At 39.7% G+C, this 22,109-nt stretch overlaps 1 protein-coding gene across 4 annotated transcripts in view; it reads left to right on the top strand.

The window, feature by feature from the left end:
- The window catches only part of POLR1B (polymerase (RNA) I polypeptide B, 128kDa), a 30,294-nt gene extending 14,726 nt beyond the window's left edge, over nt 1-15,568 (top strand). For 2 of the 4 annotated variants that reach the window (XM_006876446.1, XM_006876445.1), the window contains 8 exons: nt 3,261-3,432; nt 4,377-4,658; nt 6,368-6,501; nt 11,207-11,377; nt 12,093-12,249; nt 12,959-13,155; nt 13,587-13,840; nt 14,562-15,568. In XM_006876446.1, coding sequence (XP_006876508.1) covers nt 3,261-3,432; nt 4,377-4,658; nt 6,368-6,501; nt 11,207-11,377; nt 12,093-12,249; nt 12,959-13,155; nt 13,587-13,840; nt 14,562-15,444 — 2,250 coding nt within the window. In that variant the 3' untranslated portion in view covers nt 15,445-15,568. The remainder of the gene's footprint in view (nt 1-3,260; nt 3,433-4,376; nt 4,659-6,367; nt 6,502-11,206; nt 11,378-12,092; nt 12,250-12,958; nt 13,156-13,586; nt 13,841-14,561) is intronic. The other 2 variants (XM_006876444.1, XM_006876443.1) reach the window with 1 other exon arrangement.
- Nucleotides 15,569-22,109: the final 6,541 nt, after the last annotated feature.

Here is a 22,109-nt window from a genome sequence, read left to right as displayed (position 1 = left end):
GCAGGCCTCTCTCTGCCCAGTCAGTGTTGCAAAGTTCCTTTAAGGCTACTGATAAATGTCTATAGGACACACCTCTCCACCATGGGCCTCAGCCTGGAGGCGCTCAGCTCTGGCTCCATGAGTCTGCAAACCTAGCTCCCCTAGTTTAGCTCTTGGAGACACCCCACTCTGCAAGCAAGCCTCCTGCCAAGTTACTCAGCTCTACTTGCTCCATGGGCCGGGAAGGCCACTGCTTTGTTCCATGCTCTGACTCCTGGTTCTGTTCCTGCTGTTCCTCTGCCCTTCCTCTGGGGTCACGGCTCTCTGTGCCTGGGTCTAGCAGGTTTAATGCACAGGGACCTCAGGGCCCAAAGCATGTATTCCTCTCCTGACGTCCCCCTTCCTGTTTCTGAAGTATAGCTCATTTTATACCCATGCTAGAGTTTTAGAGTTTTCGTTTTTACAGTTATTTAAGTCTTTTAATATCCCCAGCTGGATCATGTTATCCTTCTCTTACCCAGACCTATCAGTGAAAGAGTCATTTGGTGGGAGTTACAAAGATTAAAGGCTAGAAGAGCCATATTAAATAATTTACTATGTCACAGAGGCATTGAAGAACTGCCCTTTCTGAACTTTTATAATGCATGGTAGGCACTGTTCCTCCTTTTCCGTGGGGTCTCCCTTTATCATAGGCATTATGTCTGTCCATCTCTTCAGATTAGTGACTTTTTATGTTATTACACCTTTTGCTGGTAAACATCACAGGAAAACTTTTGCGATTTTTTGCTTTCATCTGTTACCTGTTCCTACATGGTACATGTTGTACATACAAGTCCACCATCACTAATCTGCTAGAACCCCCAAAATGTGACCTGGCAGCAGAACCTGACTTGAACTGACCATAAGTTCTGTATAACTTCTGTTTACTTAGTGTAACTGTGTTACGCGGTAGAAATGAGTATGCTTATAATCCACAACCTCAGTCCATAAGAGTGTTAAGTAGTATGTGGTTTATGGACCTATTATCTTTCTAAAGCTTGAAAACAGTTTAATGCTGAAATAGATTTAACCCAAGAGTTTTCAGTGATTCACTGTTTCCTGTAAATCTTAGACTTTAAAATTTAATATAACTTGTTGCCCTGAACAGTGAGATACTAACACACTAACTACGAGCCACTCCGTCTCCTCCACTGATTGTGCTTTGGCTCGTGATCCTCTTCTTCTTTGTTCTTCCATCCCTCCACATTCTGATTTTCTTTGTGTCTTGGCTTTGTGGAGGCATTGTTGTATATTGGAAAGAAACCTGAACTTTCAAGTTATTCCTATTAAAGACTTCTAAATTGCCCACGTTAATGGAAAGAAGCAAAACTTGCCTGCTTTTTCTAAAATCTTTTTACTGTGAATTGAATGAAGATTTACAGAGCAGGTCATCAGTTCTACATTGAACAAATCAGACACTTCATTTCATCTCATTTGTAATGCCCTCAATGTAAGATCACTCGTCCCACGCCCTCCCTGTGTGTCATTCTTATCTTGAGAATCTACGGAGGGGCTTCCAAAGATTCGTGGAGATTGGGTGAGTCGTTTACCTGTTTTAAGCCTCTGGTTTTCATTTTTCAAGGAAGTTTATTGTGAGGATTACATAAATGTGCACAACGCCAACTTGTAGCATGTGCGCAGTAAGTGCTAGTTCTTTGGTTTAAAAAGGTAACTGCAAAGAGACATGGACTGGCTCCTGACAAAGGTCTTCGGCCTCCTGTCTTTTCAAGTTACAGAGCTTTTGCCTGTGGCTCTGGTCCTCACCTCTGCAGCTTTCTCTCTTATCAGTTTCTTTTCCATTATGTTACAGATTTGATGTAAGAAGAAAGTAGCAGTTTTCCCTACTAGTTTGTCAAGTGTCCTGAATGTTGGGTGTCATTTGAGACTGAGCTCTTGGTTGTTTTTGGACTTGTGAACACAGGGCTACAGCTTTGCTCTCTCAGCTTTTTTGTTGCTGCTGCTGCTTGTTTCTAGGAGTGAAGATGTTTTGACAGCTTGATAAGAGCTTTTAAATTAAAAACTTTAAAATCAAAGCAAGCAAGTTTTACCTTGAGGGAATGATTTGCTGGACCTAGCAACTAATATCTTAAAAGCTCATAAGTGGCTATTTCAGGTGCAACTATTGGTCTCTTCGTGTATGAAGGAACAAAGAGTGATGAACATTTGAAGATGCTTGCAACAATTAACCCAGTGACGTTTCCATGACCCAGAGACTAGAAGTAGATGGTGCCCAGCTGCCACTACCAGCTGCTCTGAAATGGGTCACATTGGAATGTCTTAGATAGAGAAAGTTTGGAACAATACTCAGAATCATTTAAAAAAAAAAAAAAGACCAGGCAAACTGGTCAGCTAGAGACTGGTATACAACCCTGAGGTTGTGGACTTGCTCATACTTCAGGGCTAGAGCTGAACTCAGCTCTGTGGCTCAATTTTTAGCCAAGCAATAGATAGATATGTTGTTGTTAAGTGCCTTTGATTCAGTTTGACTCATAGCGACTCTATATAGGGTTTCTGAGGAGTGCTGATGAGCTTGACTAGTGGGGTATACACACCATGGAATGGTCAGCCAGAAGGCAGTATTTAGCTAAGGGGAAAATTCAGAAGGGTTGGGGAAGAAGAAGGATTGGAATCAAGAAACACAAAGGAAGCGGGATGAGTGATCTTACATTGAGGGGTTTACAATCAAGATGAAATGAAGGGTCTGAATTGTTGAATGTAGACCTTCAATTCACAATTTTAAAAAAAGTTTTTAAAAAAAACACATGTTTGTTTCTTTCCATTAATGTGGGTAATTTAGAGCATTGTTCTCAATTGGGAGCCCCTGCCACTGTCCCTCTCCCCTAAGGACATTTGATAACATCTAGAGACATTTTTGATGGTGACAACATGAGGGTGCTCTTGGCATCTTGTAGGCAGAGGTCAGGGAGGCTGCAAAACATCCTATAGTGTACAAGACAGCCTCTCACAACGAAGAATTGTCTAACCCAAAATGCCAGTGGTGTCAAGATTGAAGAATCCTGATCTAAGGTACTTTTGTGTTTCTGCCATAACAAAATGCCTGATCTATAGTAATACGTTGAGAAGCTCCTCTTCAGTTGTGAATAGTTTAGATGTTTTCCATGTCAAATATATAAATTAATAGGCCTTTGCTATGGATCATACAGATAATGTGAGAGTAAATATGAATCTTGTGCTGATTAAAACACTTAATATTTCTGTGTTAATTTTGTTTCTTATTTCAGGAAAAAATGGAAGCTTGGTTAGTGTCTATTAAAATAGTTATAGACAAGAAAGCTCAGAAGACCAATGTGTCCATAGACACTGAAAATTTGAAGAAGATTTTTAACCTGGGAACCGACCTTACAAAACCATTTGAATATCTTCTTGCTACTGGGAATCTGCGTTCTAAAACAGGTGAAATTAGATCAGCTCCATTTTAGTTACGTTTTTTTTCATATGATTTGCTTAAATGTAGATTTACTGTGGCTGAGAATTCTATTTATGAATAAGCTTATTTTCATTTTCACTGAAGACAGATTTCATGTGTGTTACTTTTTTTTTTTAAATGTTTTATTGTGAATTATGTGTTAGTTTACATGGTGTGTTACATTTTGATAAGTGTGTGTCCATCTGGACGGCTTTAAACGTGATGTCTATATAGTTTAAGTTCGTTTCTGGCGAGTTGCCTACCTATGCCCCTTCTAGAGAACTAAAGACAACTTAAATCTCTAAGGAAGGGTCTAGGAGGCTTGATCCACATGCTGTTGTGTGAAATACCATTGAGTCAGTTCCGACCCATAGCAGCTCTGTATAGGATTTCTAAAGAGCAGCTGGTGAGCTTGAACTGCTGACTTTAAGGTTCAAACTGACTTTGCAGTCCAGCGCATTAACCCACAGCTCCACACATACCTATCCCTAAACCAGCTGCATCAGAATTCTCTGGGAAACTTAAAATATGACTACTGGAGGTCCAGAAAACTGCATTTTTTTTACAGATAGATGATACATAAGCAGATTCATTTGAGGCTAACAAATGCTCATGTTTTATCCAGCTTCGTGGATGGGTCTCATTTAATTTCTTGCTATTTTATTGCACATTTAATGTTTTCCCATAAAGGAAGAGGGGAGTGGGTATGGGGAAGCAGGCCATCCCTATTAGTGACTTCACTAATAGATTTGAGAAATCTGGGTTTGTTTAGTAAATTATTTCCACTCATTAGAAATAGAACAAGCTCTGTAATAATCTACTCTGTGAGCTCGAGAGTGCCCTTTGGTGTTGTCATATTATTAGACCCTTAAATACAAATAGACATTATTTTAAAGTTTGGCTTGTTTTTAAGTGACTTTTGTTTTTTAAGGTCTTGGCTTCCTGCAAGATTCTGGACTATGTGTTGTGGCTGACAAGCTGAACTTCATACGCTATCTTTCCCATTTCCGCTGTGTGCACAGAGGGGCTGCTTTTGCCAAGATGAGGACCACCACAGTACGCAGGCTGCTGCCAGAGTCCTGGGGTTTCCTTTGTCCTGTGCACACCCCAGATGGGGAGCCGTGCGGTCTGATGAACCATTTAACTGCTATATGTGAGGTTGTCACACAGTTTGTGTATACAACATCCATTCCAGCTCTGCTCTGCAACTTGGGTACGTGAGATATATAGCTCTTTTTTTTTTTTTCTTTTTCTTTCTTTCTTTCTTTAACAGATGCAAACTGCTGAATTAAGCTTCTTTAGGGTTCAACAGAGAATTCCTACAAGAGTTTTGCTTCTGTTACTCTTCTCTGTAGGAGCTAGGCTACATTCTTGCCTTCTCTGTAGAAGGTTAAATGCATTCTTGGGAAATGAGAACAGGAGAGAGAAAATTAAATGTTGTAGGTGGTTTTTTCTTTTTTTTGTCTTGATGTCAACATAGCATTTGAAATAAACAGCATGTAGTATTGGAAATGTAGAGTCCTGGTGTGGCACTGTGGGCTAATGTGTCACACTGCAAAGTCATTTGCACTGCAAGGTCAGTGGTTCAAGTTCACCAGCTGCTCCGTGGAAACCCTATACAGGGTTGCAATGGGTTGGAATTGACTCAACGGCACTTAATAGCAACAACAGTATTGGAAATGTAGATGCTGTTGTGTAACATTTCGGTCACTATGCCTTCACCTGTTGGGTGGATGTTTGTGTCTCTAAATAGAAAGTAGATTGGATTGCCAGAAGGGGGTTTAAAATGAAGTTGTCCCTTCTGTCCCCTGATCTTATATGTAGCCAGCCTCTGTTCCTGGTAGTCTTGCAGCTGTTATCTGTTTTGGCTGGAACACTATCTCTCAGTTCTTCAGGGTTTGGCCTTTGGTTTGAGTTCACTTTCATATTTGAAGATGTCCCCTTTCCTTTGATCATTCATTGTGTTCTACTCCAGGGTTTTTCCAGTTGTGTTCTAGAGACCATAGTCACAGGTGGTATGGGCATAAGTATTGGCAGAATCTCCAGTAGGATTAACATGTATACAGTAAAACTGTTAGTTCACAGGGATCTGATGATAGGTATTCCCAAGCATCCAAAGGAGCAGTGATCAAGAAATCTTACTGTAAAACGACTTTGTCCAATTAGGACGTGGCTGAGGAAGTTATTCAGAAATACTAAAGAGTCAGAGGATATATTCTGTGTAATCAGTAGGTTCATCAGGTACAAGAAAAGAATAATTTTGTTTCCACCAGTGATTGAAAATGACAAAGTTCAAGAAGTGTAGAAAGGAAAAAAGAAAAAATATCCCACTGCAGAAGATTAGGGGAGGGTTCTTTACTTTGGCACTAAGGAAGAATACAAAGTAGAACATTACGAACTAACGAAATAAGGATGATCGTATTAGGGCAACAAATGAAACCCAGCAGGTAAACTGCCACACTTTGGTATTTATGGTGTATGGGAAAGTATTCACTTCTATTAAGTTGATTAGATTTTTTAATATCAATAAATATATTTACATGGTTCAAATATCAAAACATTAAAAAGAAACACCGTGATGAAAGGATTACAATAGAATGAATGTAGAACTAATGTTCTCCCATGTGAACTATCACATAATTCACAATAAAACATTTTTTAAAAAAAAGAAAAGATACACTGTGAAAAGCCTTCCTCATACCCGTCCCCAGCTACTCTCTCCACAATCAGTAGTACTAACTAGTTTCTTGGTATCCTTGAAAATGATTTAAGCTTACCAAAAGAAAGACAAAAATACTCAGTTTGAGAGTCAAGGCCAAGAAGGTAACTAAAATGATGAAACAGTTGTTGAACCTATCTGGTGAGAATTTGAAATAGTAGAAAAGGCATTTTGATGTGATTCTGTTCTGCTCACTCCACCAGGGATCACCCCAGTGGATGGGGCACCACATGGACCATATAGGGAATGCTACCCTGTCCTGTTGGATGGCATCATGGTTGGCTGGGTGGAGAAGGAGCTGGCTCCTAGCATTGCAGAGTCTCTCCGGCATTTTAAGGTACTGTTTAGTAATTGAGACTTGTTCTATCCCTTCATCTTAAGGTTTCATTTGTTTGCTAGTTGTTTAGGTGCCCTCAGGCCAGTCTGGAGTGGTCAAGGATCAGAAGTTCATTCTGAATGTTCCTGTACATTCCCTTTCTTGATGAAGTCTGGCCTTGTGCTGACCTCATTGGTCGAGGTCAGTGACAGGTATTTAACCTGTGTGCAACTTTTAGGTAGTACACTGATGCCCCAGTCTGTTTATCAAACAAACTTAAACATCTTTTTCCTGTGTAAATGCTGCCAATCTGCCAAGTGAAATAGACATTAGTGTTACATATTGTTACTGTTAGCTATTACAGAGTTGGTTCCCAACTCAGGGTCATCACATGCACAACAGAATGAAACAGTCTGGTCCTAGGGGACATCAAATATGGGCATTTGAAATCATTGTAAATATGCAAACACAAGTTAGACTTAGTTGTCTTTTGGGTCTTGAAAATATGTTTTTTAAAAAGTAGAGTGATGTTGAATAGTGTATCTTTAGGATTTCCTTCTAAGAAGAACATTTGTTATTTAGATATTGGCTGTTAGAACAAGTATCCTTTGGCAGCAGCATGAATTTGTAGTTCATACTCAGTTCAGGGTTTTTTGTTTTGTTATTTAGTTTTTAAATTATTTTAATTTGATACAATTTTATTTTTAAAAGAGGTTTGAATGGTACACACCCACCTCAAATATTGCAGGAGGGTTCCAGAGCACTGCAATAAAGTGTATACCACAGTAAAGAGGCGCTCTGCTCCCATAAAGATGTACAGCCTCAGAAACCCTGTGCAGGGTCGCTATGAGATGGAACCGACTCCACGGCACATAACAACAACAAGCAACAACAGTAAAGAGAATCACATGAATATTTTGATTTCCCAGTGCCTATCAAAGTTCTGTTGACACTATTCAGTAGTCTAGGAAATGTGCAGTTGTTGTGAAGTGCTGTCGAGTCAGTTCTGAATCACAGCAATCCTGTGTAGAGCTTCTGAGGAGCGGCTGGTAAGTTTGAACCACCAACTTTGTTGTTAGGCCAGAGTTTATCATATAGTGCCACATAAAAATTTTTGGTGAAAAAATTAGAAATACTGTGAAAATTAGCAAAGTGTGACACAGAGATCTAAAGTGAGCACATGTTGGAAAAATGGCACCAGTAGACTGATCGATACAGGGTGCCTCAGACCTTCAGTTTGTGAAGCACACAATCAAGGAAAGTACAATAAAATAAGATGTGCCTATGCAGAGAACTCTCCAGGTTCCCATTACTCAGATCTAGACTGTTATTTGTTGTCCCCTTTGCGTTATCATTTCTATACTCTCTAAATATGTACGTAATCTTGTGAACTATTCAAAAGCTGTGTACAGACATGGTTCCTTTCTATCAGTATTTCAGTGTATAGTTTCCTAAGAACAGAGATTTTCTCTTAAATAATCATGGTACATTTGTCATTATCAGGAAAAGTCACATTAGTATAACCTACAGTTGACATTTCAAATCCTTCCTGTTGTCTCAGTAATGACTTTTAGAGTTTTTTTTACCCCTCCTGGGCTAGGACCCAGTCCATAATCTTAAGTTACCTGTACTTGTCCTGTTTCTTGTTGTTGTTGTTAGGTGCCATCAAGTCGGTACCAACTCGTAGCAACCTTATGCACGACACAACAAAACACTGCCCAGACCTGGGCCAACCTCACTATTGTTGCCACGCTTGAGTCCATCAATGCTTCCACTTTGCTAATCCATCTCCATGGGGTCTTCCTCTTTTTCTCTGACCCTCCCCATCTTACCAAACATGATATCCTTCTCCAGTGACTGGTCCCTCCTGACAATATGTCCAAAGTGTGAGAGACAAAGTCTGGCCATCCTGGTCCCAAAGGACCACTCTGGCTGCACTTCTTCCAACACAGATCTGTTGGTTCTTTTGGCAGCCCATGGTACTTTCAATATTCTCCAACACCATAACTCAAATGCATCAATTCTTCTATGTTCTTCCTTAGTCACTGTCCAGCTTTCCTGTTTCTTTAGTCTCCTTTAATCTAGATTAATCCCTCAGCCTTTGACTTTTTTTTTTGGAGATTTTTTTATCTTATTTGTTTATGGCACTGTAACTATCCTGTTCTGATTTACTAGTAAAACCCAGTGGTGAGCACAGTAATGTTCTAGACATTGGAGAACTACCCAGGAACCAAGAGGTTGTTAGTCAGCACTGATGGCTGTGTGGACACAACCTCAAATCTCAAGGTTTACATCCCTTATTGCTGCTGTTCAGTGCCATCGTGTCTGTCCCGACTCATAGCAACCTTTTACAGGATTTCCAAGGAGCAGCTGGTGGGTTTGAACTGCTGACCTTGTGGTTCGCAATCCAGTGCTGATCCACTCTGCCACACCAGAAGTCCCTTACATCCCCTAAGACAGATAAAAGAGTGCAGGCAAATTACTTAGTAGACCCTTAATTTAGATTTCTAAGATGTTTCTTCATGACGAGCTCTGGGATATAATATCAGGAGGCACAAGATGTTAACTTTGCTCATTGCTAGTGATCTTTGGTGATCACTTAGTGTTCTGTGCATTAATTCACTGTAAAGGAACGGTTTTTCTCTTTGTAATACGTAACTTGTGGAAAGAGATTTGAAGGCTATGTGAATGCCTTTGAGGTTTGTTCCTCATCACATTTTTATCTCCATCATTAGGTTTATTAGTTGCTATTCTGTAACACAGGGTCCTGGTATGGCACTGCAGGATAAGCATTGGATTGTCAACCACAAAGTTGGTGGTTTAAACCCACCAACTGCGTCTTGGAAATGTTAAACATGGGGGCTATGAATCAGAACCAACTCAACAGCACTTAAAACAATAAACCTATAATATAAATCTTTTTGATTTGTGAGTTCATTTATTTATAGCTGCATAGATTTATAGATGCTAGTTTTATTTCGTAAGTATTCTTCTATGATCATTTATTATTACTTTTTTAATGTCCCATCATTGTTCGAGCACTTTCTTGCCTTCTGACACAAGATGTTCCAGCATCATCTTGTACCTTTCCAAATCTCTCCCTGAAATCAACCATTTTTCCAAAGGCATAGCCCTGACACAGAGTGTGCCTCTTAGAAACTGAAATCTGGGTGATGGAACGCTGCCACCAATGTATCTGCTTCTGGACCCTGTCAGGGAATATGCACATGTGCACACATAGTATGATTTAAAACTATGAGTTTTAAATATTACGTTGGTATCACAAACCCCAGTCTGACACCAGTGTTAATTTAGTCTGTTTCCGTATTTGTAACTCCCTTCTCCAACAGTGAGAACCACGACTTCCCATTAATGTCACTACATTTGCTGCGTACTCAATCTTTGTTGTTAAGTGCCGACAAGTTGGTTCCGACTTCAGCAACCCTGTGTAGGGTTTCTGAGAACTTGCAGTTCAAACTGACTTTGCGGTCCAGTGCATTATCCTGCAGCATTGCACTAATCTTAGAACAAGTTATTTCAGAATTGATGACCCATACCAATGAGAAAAATAACTTATAGCTAAAGTTTAATATTTGTTTATACATCTTTTGTACTTTAATCAAAGTAGTCTATTTACAAGTTAACTCGTTAAAAAAAACTTTTTCTGCTTCAGTGTAGCTATTTTGTTTATTTTAATACAGTTTAGACTCATTTATTTCTGTTTGTATTCCATTTTAAGTTGTTCCTTCTTCATTGTTATTGATTTTTTTATTTTGAGTTTGTGAGGCATTTTGTATACCATCTCTTCTACCCTCTCTCACTCACCACACCTTTTTCTGCTCCCTCTGTAGGTAACCAGACTAAATTTTTATCTTTCCTGAGCATTTTGTAAAAATAATTAGAGATATATAGTCTTTGTACACAGAAGATAGCGTATTCTTTTGTACTTTTCTTCATTTGCTTAATAATGTATTTTGGAAATCAGTCTGTATCAGTTCATAAAGATCCTCCTCATTCTGTTTTGAAGTATACAGCTCGGTAGTTTTTAATATATTAACAAATTTGTACAACCATCACCACTGTTTATTTCCAAAAGAACATTTTCATCACCCCAAAAAGAAACCCCATAGCGATTAGCATTAATTCCACACTTCCCCTCCCATCCAGCCCCTGCGAACCACTAAGCTACTTGCTGTCTCTATAGATTTGCCTATTCTTACGTTTCAAATACGATGAGGAATCTCATTTTGGTTTTGATTTTCATTTCCTTGCTGACTAATGATGTTGGGCATCTTTTCATATGCTTAACAATTGGCATGTCTTCTTTGGAGAAATGTCTTATTAGATCATTTCTCTCTTTTAATTGAGGTTGTGTTTTTATTGTTAAGTTGTAATAGTTGAGTGTATTTTATACTTTGCTCAAATTGTTTCAGCTTTGGCCAACGGGAACTCTTGTATATTGATTCCTGTGTCCCTTAGACATATCCCTGTCGTTTTATTTTTTACACACTTTCTTACATTATGGTTCCCGACTCTTGTAATTTTTCCTTCCCCAGTAATGGTTATTGAGGACTAAGTTTTTTCCTTACCTGATAGTTTTATTTCTTTAGAAATTGTTTTTCATACTTGGCCTCCTTCCTTATTCTACTCATCTTCATTTTATGAGGCAGGGGGAGAAGGTAAAACAAATCACTTACTCTTCATTGATCTTTTTGTTGAAAAACAGGTGTTGAGAGAAAAAAGAATCCCTCCGTGGATGGAGGTGACCCTTATCCCCATGACAGGAAAACCCAGTCTGTATCCAGGACTGTTCCTTTTTACCACTCCTTGTAGACTGGTACGGCCTGTGCAGAACTTGGAATTAGGCAAAGAAGAGTTGATCGGAACCATGGAACAGGTACGTGAAGCATGAGTAAAGAGTGAGTGTGTACAACTTTCAGAGACTTAGTAACCTATTGCCTTTTTTTTTTTTTTTTAATTATTGTTACAATAAACAAGCATTTTGAATGAAAATCAAAACTTGCTTTCTGTATTAGTGACCAGCACTAAGTAAGCATTTCTTCACCTGTTTTTATGCAATCAAAACTGAGGGCGAGTTAGTGGTCGCAATACCTCCTTTCCTACCTGGCCCAGTTCTCAAAGCTCCTTTGTCCCCAGCTCTGCCTCAGGTGATGAGGTTGACACATTCCATTATACATAGTGTTTGCCTGCTTCCTTAAACAGAATCATGGGCCTTGTGCCCCTCTCACCCTTCCCAATGGGACCAACGTAGACTCAGAATGTAATACATCAGGCACGTAGTGTTTCCAGCTGGATGCTTCCCCATGGATCTCTTCAGTGTTCTTGATGCTGGTGGGTTGAGTCTTTGAATATGAAACCTTGATAAATAGCCTAAGTTAGTATGCTGTTGTTAGTGCCATCAGGTCAGTTCCTACTCAAAGCAACCCTGTGTAGGGTTTCTGAGGAGCAGCTGCTGGGTTTGAACTGCCGACCTTGTCAACTGCCAACCTGATCCGCAGTGCCACACCAGAAGTCCAAGCTAATATTAAGTTAATATGTTAGCAGTCGGTTGTTTTGTGTCTCCAACTTCCTCATCTTTTTATCCTTCCCAGCTTTTCATGAATGTTGCTATCTTTGAGGATGAGGTCCTTGCTGGAGTTACCACACACCAGGAGCTCTTCCCTCACAGCTTGTTGAGTGTGATCGCCAACTTCATCCCTTTCTCTGATCACAACCAGAGTCCACGGAACATGTACCAGTGTCAGATGGGTAAGACAGTGTGGTCGTAGAGAAGGAGAGTACTCGTAACTTTTTGCGTTGAAATCATTTCAAATTTACTGGAAAAACCCCCATAAATGCTTGAATGTTGGTTTCATTGATTGTTAACATTATATCCCATTTGCAGTTTGTTATTCCATTTGAAGGTAAGTTGTAGATATTATGTCTCTTTACTCTTGAATAGTGTACAAGTTTTTGAAGTATGATTCTTGTGTCCCAAAGTGCCTGGTATTTGGTGCACTTACATTACCACAGTTATCAAAATCAGAAATTTAACATTGACAGTGTTACCCTGTTTTATGTAATTATTAAGTTGTCATGTAAGTTTCCTTTATTCACCCCTTTTCTCCCCACAGTTATAATATCTTGAAGTTTGAATGTGCCCTTCATATCTACTTTTTATGCTGCTGTGTATATCACATCTATGGTCTTATAACACTGATGGCATATAACATTAAATGGGCCATACTGCTCTTTTCCCACTCAACATTGTTTTCATCATCTGCTCATATTGATACATAGAGTTTAACTTCATTTTTACAGCTGTGTAGTCTGTAAAAATCATAACCACCATGATTTGCTTATTCATTCCTCTATTGTTAGGTACTAGTTGTTTGCCATTTTATATATCACCTTTACATTCGAGGAAACCCTCCAGAAAATCCTATGGTGTTTTGTTGGTTTGTTTTCCTTTCTCTAGGTAAACAGACTATGGGCTTTCCCCTTCTTACTTATCAGGACCGATCAGATAATAAACTGTATCGTCTCCAGACTCCACAGAGTCCTTTAGTGAGACCGTACATGTATGATTATTATGACATGGACAACTATCCAATTGGGACAAATGCCATTGTTGCTGTTATTTCTTACACTGGCTATGATATGGAAGATGCCATGGTAAGTTTTACCAGGAGCTGTGCCTCCATTCTTCGTCATTTTTACCTTTCTTATATGTGAGATCACTAGAGGGATATTTCTGTTTTCCCAAGGGCTGGTATTGGACACATGAGTGTTCTGTTAAGTGGGCAAGCATTAGGGATGTTTACTAAATATTGAGATATGCTGATAGCCTGCATGTTTACATATCTAGGGTAAGTTTTGAATGGCTATAAAGCTGTCTTGGCTATATCTATGCTTTTTATTTATACGTGGTTAGGTTTGAAGCCATTCAAATGTGTTTGGGTTTTAGTAGGTCATTTGGGAAATGTCAGCATAGTTTCAAAATGAAATGCCAGTTATGCTAAGCTATCATTCTACCCAGCTTTATTTAAAAGAAAAAAAAAATTTTGGTTACAGTTTTTTAAATTAATGATTCTTGGACTTTACAGATCGTAAATAAGGCCTCTTGGGAACGAGGCTTTGCCCATGGGAGTGTGTACAAGTCTGAGTTCATAGATCTCTCTGAAAAAATCAAGCAAGGAGATGATAGTCTTGTGTTTGGAGTCAAACCTGGTGATCCACGGGTTTTACAGAAATTGGATGATGATGGGTTGCCATTTATTGGAGCACAACTGCATTATGGAGACCCATACTACAGCTACCTCAACCTCAATACCGGGGAAAGCTTTGTGGTGTACTATAAGTGAGTGTGGCTATTTCTCAGTGGGATTGCTGAAGGTCAATGAAAGTTATCTTTTAACAGGAGAATTTCGGGAGGAAGAAAAGTGATAGTAAGAAAATTACTGTCTGTCATACCTGAGTTGTCATTGCTTAATGAAGCTAGGAAGTTCTGTGTCTATATTACACTGCCTTTGTTTTTCTAACTTCTCTTACCGTCTCAAAATAAATGCAAGTTTTCTCTTAACTTACTTTAATACTTCATTATGGCTCATCTTAAAATACATTTTTATTTTAGGCTATTTTATAACAAAATTTGTTTCAATAGTTGTTAGCTGTTGTCGAGTTGATTTTGGCTCATAGCAACCCTGTGCACACACTGCCCGGTCATGCGCCATCCACACAGTGGTGGTTATATTTGAGCCCATTGCTTCTGCCACTGTGTTAGTCCATCTAGTTGGGGGTGTTCCTTTGTCACTGGCCTTCCACATCACCCAGAATGATTTCAGTAGTAGATCTCCACAATTATTTTCCAGGTGCTTGTGCGACTTGTGTTCCTCCAGATGAACATAATTCTGTAATGAGCACAGTCGTAATCAGAACCCTCTTCATGAGTTCCCCTAGGAAGCAACTCTTATTTGTTTTTGTGAATAAAAGGATATGTTTTGTAAATGAAACAGAACTTTATTATCTCTTTAAGTTTAAACAAATAGTTTGACTATTCGTATGGTTTGTTTTTTTCCTAGGAATAAAGAAAATTGTGTTGTGGATAACATAAAAGTGTGTAGTAATGACACTGGAAATGGAAAGTTCAAGTGTGTTTGCATCACAATACGAGTCCCTCGGAATCCAACGATCGGAGATAAATTTGCCAGCCGACATGGGCAGAAAGGCATTTTGAGCAGGTTGTGGCCAGCCGAGGACATGCCTTTTACTGAGAGTGGAATGATGCCAGACATTTTGTTTAACCCTCATGGTTTTCCATCCCGAATGACCATTGGCATGTTAATTGAGAGCATGGCAGGCAAGTCTGCAGCTCTGCACGGCCTTTGCCATGATGCTACACCCTTCATCTTTTCAGAGGAGAACTCAGCCTTAGAATACTTTGGTGAGATGTTAAAGGCTGCTGGCTACAACTTCTATGGCACCGAGAGGTTGTATAGTGGCATCAGTGGGCTCGAACTAGAAGCAGACATCTTCATAGGCGTAGTTTATTATCAACGCCTACGCCACATGGTCTCTGACAAGTTTCAAGTCAGAACAACAGGCCCCAGAGACAAAGTCACCAACCAGCCTGTTGGGGGACGAAATGTTCAGGGTGGGATCCGTTTTGGGGAGATGGAGCGAGACGCCCTTCTAGCCCACGGTACTTCTTTTCTCCTTCATGACCGCCTCTTCAACTGCTCTGACCGTTCAGTAGCCCACGTGTGTGTCGAGTGTGGTAGTTTACTCTCCCCACTGCTGGAGAAGCCCCCCCCTTCTTGGTCTGCCATGCGTAACAGAAAATACAACTGCTCTCTCTGTAACCGCAGTGACACTATTGACACGGTTTCCGTGCCTTATGTGTTTCGGTATTTTGTAGCTGAATTGGCAGCTATGAACATCAAAGTGAAATTGGATGTCGTTTAACTTGATGCTGGCCTTTTGGTTTAGGAGATATATCCGATTAAAACGAATGTTTAATTTTGTAAAGATACCATTATTTAGATTACACTGGAGCTTTTTCAGGGATGCTAAAGCTCTGTATCAAGACGTACAACTGACAGGTGAAGGCTACCGAGTCTCTGGTGTAATAACTAAAGCTCGTTTTCAGTCTAGTCTAAGGAATTCTTGGGTGGTTCAAATGGTTAAGCACTTGACTAACTGAAAGGTCGGCAGTTCAGACCTCAGAAAACAGGTGTGGCAATCTGTTTCCAAAAGTCCACAGCCTTGATGCAGAGCACTTCTGTTCTGCATAGGTGGGGTCTTCAAGCGTCACTGGCTTAGCAGCAACTAACAATGTTGAGACTCAAGAATTAAAAATCAGTTGAATCAATGTATTGGTTTGAAAAAAATTCCGCAACTATTTTCTTTTAAAACCATACATACTCCCCATGGCCATTAATTCCAACTCAGAGCAACCCTGTATCGAGTTTCCAAGACTGTAAATGTTTACAGATGCATAAAGCCTCTCATCTTTCTCCCATGAGCAGCTGGTGGGTTTGAATTGCTTTCCTTACAGTTTAGCAATCCAGTGTTTATCTGAAGCTACTTGTACTAATGCACACAAATATATAGTTTGGAATGCTTAATTTGTCACTAATTATAGAGTAGATAAAGGTAGACCATTCAAGATAGATCCTGGTTGTTGTTAAGTGCTATCTCAGAATAGGATGATCTAGGAGCAGCCGGTGAGTTTTGAACTGCCAGCCTTGTAGTGAGCAGTCTAGTGCTTACCCTACAGTGCCGCACCAGGACCCCATATTGATGTATGTTGTTGTTGTTAAGTGTCATTCCGTTGATTCCTACGCACAGTGACCTGGCGTCCTGGTGTGGCACTGTAGGGTAAGCACTGGACTACAGTTTGAACTGACCACAAGGCAGGATTTTTTTGTTTTGGGGTGTTTTGTTAAAGCTTTTATTGTGAATTGATAGTTTACATGGGGGAACATGGGTTTTACACTCATCATATCGTGTTTGTTTCATTGCAACGATTATAATCCCCTCCATGCATCATTTAACAGCTTCTATTCCCTCTGCTTTTTTTGTTGTTGTTTTTTAATGTACACATAACATTCAGGAATATATAATCATTTAAAGAGCCAAAGGGCACATTCTGGCCACCAGCATGTAGCCTTTCTCTTCCCATGAGTTTGGAGTCCTCAGCTGCTCTCTCTCTCCATGCCATCACCTCTGCCTCCGTCTCTGGTAAGGTTTCATGTTCCACTCATGCTCTTCTCTCTTGATGGTCTTAGGGTCTTCTGTTCCTGGAATGTAAGATTAACTCCTCCACCTTTTGTGTTACAAAACTTCTACCTTTACAGTTGAAATAATATCAAGTAGTCATGATAACAATAACTTATTATTGAATCATAAAAATCCTGCCCCATCTCCTGTCACCAGACCCATCTAGACAAGATGAAAACTATTCAGTGGGGATTCTACCTTCCCCCTCACACTCTTAAACTAAACTCCCTCTTGAAAACTTGTAAACCAGTCCCTTTGTGCCTTTATAGCCCCGTCCCTTCCCCCATGTTAAGTAGCCAATGTCTAAGTTGCCTGCCCTGTATACCGAGCGGATAGGATTGATCCTTGATGTGAAAACTCTCTCTCAGTTTGTATTTTGAGCTACTGTATCCATAAGGGTAGGTCAACAACATAGGGTTTCTTAGGCTGTAAGTCTTTCAGAGAGCAAAAGCCTCTTCTTTCTCCCACAGAGCAGCAGGGGGGTTTGAACCACTGTGCTTGTGGTTTGTAGTCCAGTGCTTATCCTACAGCACCACCAGCGCTCCGTATTGATATATTGTTAAGTGCTGTCAAGTCAGTTCTGACTCATAGTGAACCTGTATAGGGTTTCCAAGGAGCAGCTGGTAGGTTTGAACTGCCAGCCTTGTGGTTAGCAGTCCATTGTTGATCCTACAGTACCACACCAAGACTGATATACAGAAGGGTAAAAACTAAATCTCTTTTCTAACCAGTCATACACTTTGTTTCAATGTTTGGTGCAGTGGGTTACACGTTAGGCTGCTAACTACAAGGTCAGCAGTTTCAATCCACCAGTCACTCCACGGGAGAAAGATGAAGCTTTCTGTTTCTGTGAAGAAACCTTATTACAGGGTCATTGTGGGTTGGGACTGACTCACAACAACACAACAAAGTGGTCATGCAGAAATAGAATGAAAGCTATATATGCAAGTTTGTATATTTTTTTGTATCCACATTTAAGTAAAAAGCATCAGGTGAAAGTAATTTTAATATTTTAACATAAAAATTTTATTTCAATATAAAGTGCCATCGAGTTGGTTCTGGCTCATAGTGACCCTTATATAGAGTTTCTGAGGAGAGGCTGGTGAGTTTGAACTGCTGACCTTGTGGTTCAAACCGACCTTGAGGTCGAGTGCTTATCCTATGGTGCTACACCAGAACTCTATTTCAATATATAGTGTTTAAAAATTTGAGATTTTACTTGCTTTTTATATAATCCAGTAGGTATTTTATATATAGTCTTGTTTTATTATTGACTTTTGGAGTCCTGGTGTGTGGCGCTGTGGGCTAATGTGTAAGATTGCAAAGTCGTTTGAACTGCAAGGTCGGTGGTTCAAGTTCACCAGCTACTCGTTGGAAATCCTATATAGGGTCACTATGGGTCGGAATCGACTCGGCAGCACTTAACAACCACACAATATAATTTGACTTTTACCTTCTTAGTTTATATTGAACTACTGCCATGTCAGTTTTCAGAGTGCTTCTGTTTAATTAATTGCTTGTGTAGCTATGTGGACTACTGTATGGATGGATGTACCATGATGTATATTGCTAGTCCTTGTTGATCTGTTGATGGATACTTCGGTATTTGGTTATTCTCTTTCTGTTTGATGTTAGGTTTTTGTTTGTTTGTTTGTTGTTGTTTTTTTTTAACTATTATATGTATTGTTGACACTGTTAAAAGCAGTGTTACATGCACTGTTGTATAATCTTGTATATACAAGAAAAAGATTACTTTGCATATTCATCATCTCCCTAAAAATCCCTGAATCTGGAATTAGGTGATCTTTCACTAATTATAGAGCAGATAAAGCTAAACTGAAGAAAAATATCCATTCAAGATATGTCTAGCTTTGCTTCATGAAGTGGGTTGAAAAATTTACCTTGAATCTATTGGCTGGTACTTCCCCCTATTCCATTCTCTTTCCACCTCACAGTCCCATAGCTGAGGTCTACTGTTGAGTTTTCTTAGCTGCATTTCTTTTTTGAATGTTTTTATTGTGAATTGAGTGATAGCCTATATGTCAGAAAATTGGTTTTTACACTCATTGTATTTTGTTTCATTGCAATGATTACAATCCCCTCCTTGCATCATCATTCAACAATATTTGCTTCTGTTCCCTATGATTTTGTTTTGATATACACAAAAACACACAGGAATATATAATCATTTAAACAACCAAAGGGCACATTCTGCAAGCCTGCCTCCTGGCTGCCAGCACACAGCCTTTCTCTTTCCATGAGTCTAGAGTCCTCAGCTGCTCTCTCTCTCCATTCCTCATCTCTCTGCCTCCATCTCTGGTGTCACTGCTTCTCTCGTTAGGGCCACATATTCCACTCATGCTCTTCCTTAAGAGTCATTCACCTTGTCACGTGTATTAGTAGTCCATTCCTTCTTATCCCTGGTATGGAGGTACAACAGTTTGTGTAACCGTCCACAGTCTCTGCAGTTCTGTGTGTAGTGCTTTACCCTCCAGTATTCTCCCTGCCTTGTAGATTATAGGTGGCTTGACCTTCCCAAGTTTTCAAGTTTGCCTTTACTTGGGAGACAGAGCACCTCACTGTGGCCTGGAAACCACATATAAGCTGGTCATGAGTAAATCCCAACTCATTTATTGCCTTTCTCTTGTGGATCTCTGTGTGTCACTGTTTCCCACTGTCTGAAATCTGTATTGTCTCATGTTTTGTCCAGATTTGTATATCAGAATACTAAGTCAGTCCCTTTTACTCCACCATTGCTAGAAGCAGCAGTAAATTTGCCCTGAAGGTTTTTGGGGGCTGTTGTTTTGTTTTAAATATTTTAGATGGGAATGAAAATCTCACTGAAGGAAGAGAAGCAGTGCATCTTAAGCAATTCAATTCCCCAAAACGTCAATCAAAACATAAACAGTAAGTATAATGATGATTTTTTTGTGAAGAACTTATTTAAAAATTGGATGCATTTGATCTCCTATTGCCAGAAATTAAAATGTTTTCCCTTCAGTATAGAATTGGAGGGCATTTTGATTGCATGTGTTCTGACTTGGGACAAAATGACTTCAGGTTACAGCCCTCCATCAGTTTGGATTGCATTTGTCCTCAGATTGAGTATTCATAGCTTTGCTGTTGGCACAGGTGGTTTCACATGCCCCCCCCCCACACACACACACAACTGCCTTTTCTTTTCTAACATAGTCTATACAGCAGTACTGAAGGACAAAAGGAAAGCGTTTCTAGATGTCTGTCTGGAGAGTATATAATTTTCTCAGTTTCTTGACATCTGGATTCTTCGAAAAGAATGTGATCAAGGCAAAAGGAAACAGCTAAGATACCAGGCAGGTTGGCAAAAACTAGCAGAGTTGACATCCATTCCAGAAGCAGAATCTTAATGTTAAAAGTAGACAGAGGCTTTTTTTAATTTCACAACCCTTCAAAACTTAGTAAAATTCAGTTCCCCTTTACATTTGTTTAAACAACTAGACATCAGGCATACTGCCAAATTTCTGAAATCAGAAAGCTGTTGATGCCTTATCAGACAATCAGTGAACTTGAAACTGACCCTTTACCTTTGAGCAATAGAATTTGAAATGTCAGAAAGGTAGAAGCATATTTCCACCCAGTAAATAAAACACGGTGAGAGCGTTCTCATGCCCACCTTCGAGAAAGATCTGACCCTCCTCAGAGATGAACAGAAATGAGAACACCACTATGGAACATCTAAAGAAAAACAGGGCTAGAGTTGTTGCGAAGACAGCAGATATCCTCCAGTGAGTCAGATACGTGTAAGGAAATCAAGTGGAAAGTTAGAAATAAAAGGGGAGGGGAAAGTGACAGATGATCCCATCTTTGTTGTGCGTTTCTGAGGAGCACCTAGTGAGTTAGCACTGAGTTTATGGTCCAGTATTTATCCTATATCGCCGCCCCAGGACTCCCCACCTTTTGTAAGGGTCAAACCAGAAAACCAAATGGTCGTCATCAAGTTGCTTCCAACTCAAAATGCCCCTGTAGGACAGAGCAGAAGTGCTCCATAGGATCTCAGGGCTGAAGCCTACAGATTCAGGTTGTCATGTCTTTTTTCTCCAGTGGGTTCAAACTGCTGACCTATTGGTTCGATGCTGAGTGCTTAACCAACTACACCAGCAGGACGTCTTTTGGTAAAGCTAGATGAGACTATTTGAGCCAATTCTCACACAGAAAAGCAGGGGAAAATATTTTTTTAAATCAGTTTATAGCTATGTCAGGTATAAATACCAGGGTTAGATTACGCAGTAAAGTAAATATGGGCTTAATTGTGCATACTAACTAATCTGCAGAGATCCAGCTTCTAGGCATGGCTGGCATCTGTCTCCAGATCCTGCAGCACCTTCTACAGAATCAAAGCCTCTTCTCAAATTTACAATACCTTATAGGAACAGAACACTCAGTAAACTACATAAGCCTGTGCTTACCTTGCCTATTGGGTAATCTTTCCCTGAGTAATCCAGTGGGAAGTGGTGAACCCGGCATTCTGACTGTATTCCCCAAAAGTTGACTGCCTTTTCTAAAACAGGATGGGTTTTTAGAACACAAACAAATACAAGGGAAGTGCTACATCCAAAAATGAATAGTATCTTAAGTATTCTCTGAATGAACTGTTGCTATAACATACACTAAAGCAAAGTGCTATACATAAGGTTATTCATAGTTTGTTTCTGTATGAACCATGTTGGTAAAAAAACAATTTTATCTGCTTTGCTTTTTTTCATGCTACACATGAAATGGAACAATATTTTATGTCTGTAGCAAGGATCAGCAAATTTAAAGGGCTAGATCATGGAGCCCTGATGTGATGTCATAGGATAGGCACTTGACCTCAAGGTCGGTTTGAACCTAAAAGTCGGTGGTTCAAGTTCACCAGCTGCTCCTCGGAAATCCTACATAGTGTCATTATGAGTTGGAACTTAACAACATACTTTATATATTTATACACAGACATATACTATGACTTTCTAAAGTATTAGAATATAAATGAATATATTTTTTCAAAAGTGATACAGTCAGGATTGAATGACAGATTGCTTAGTTATCTAATGCTGCTATAACAGGAACAAGTGCATGGCTTTCAACAAACAGAAAGTTATTTTCTCATAGTTTAAGGGCTAGAAGTTCAAATTCAGGGTGTCAGCCAATAGGGAAAGGCTGTCTGTGTCTTCCTGGTTCTAGGAGGTTCCCAACTCAGGGACCCCATGTCCAAAGGGTGCCTCTGCTTCTGGATCTTCTTTCTTGCTAGAAGTAGATCCTTCTGACCTCTGCTTGTTTAGTCTCTCCTATATCTCTTGGGGTATAAAAGAGATTCACTCAAGGTTCAACCT

Source organism: Chrysochloris asiatica, unplaced genomic scaffold (assembly GCF_000296735.1).
Source record: "Chrysochloris asiatica unplaced genomic scaffold, ChrAsi1.0 scaffold00380, whole genome shotgun sequence".
Classification (NCBI taxonomy): Eukaryota; Metazoa; Chordata; class Mammalia; order Afrosoricida; family Chrysochloridae; genus Chrysochloris; species Chrysochloris asiatica.
Note: the sequence above shows the minus strand (reverse complement) of the source record. Positions and strands in the feature narration are given on the sequence as shown.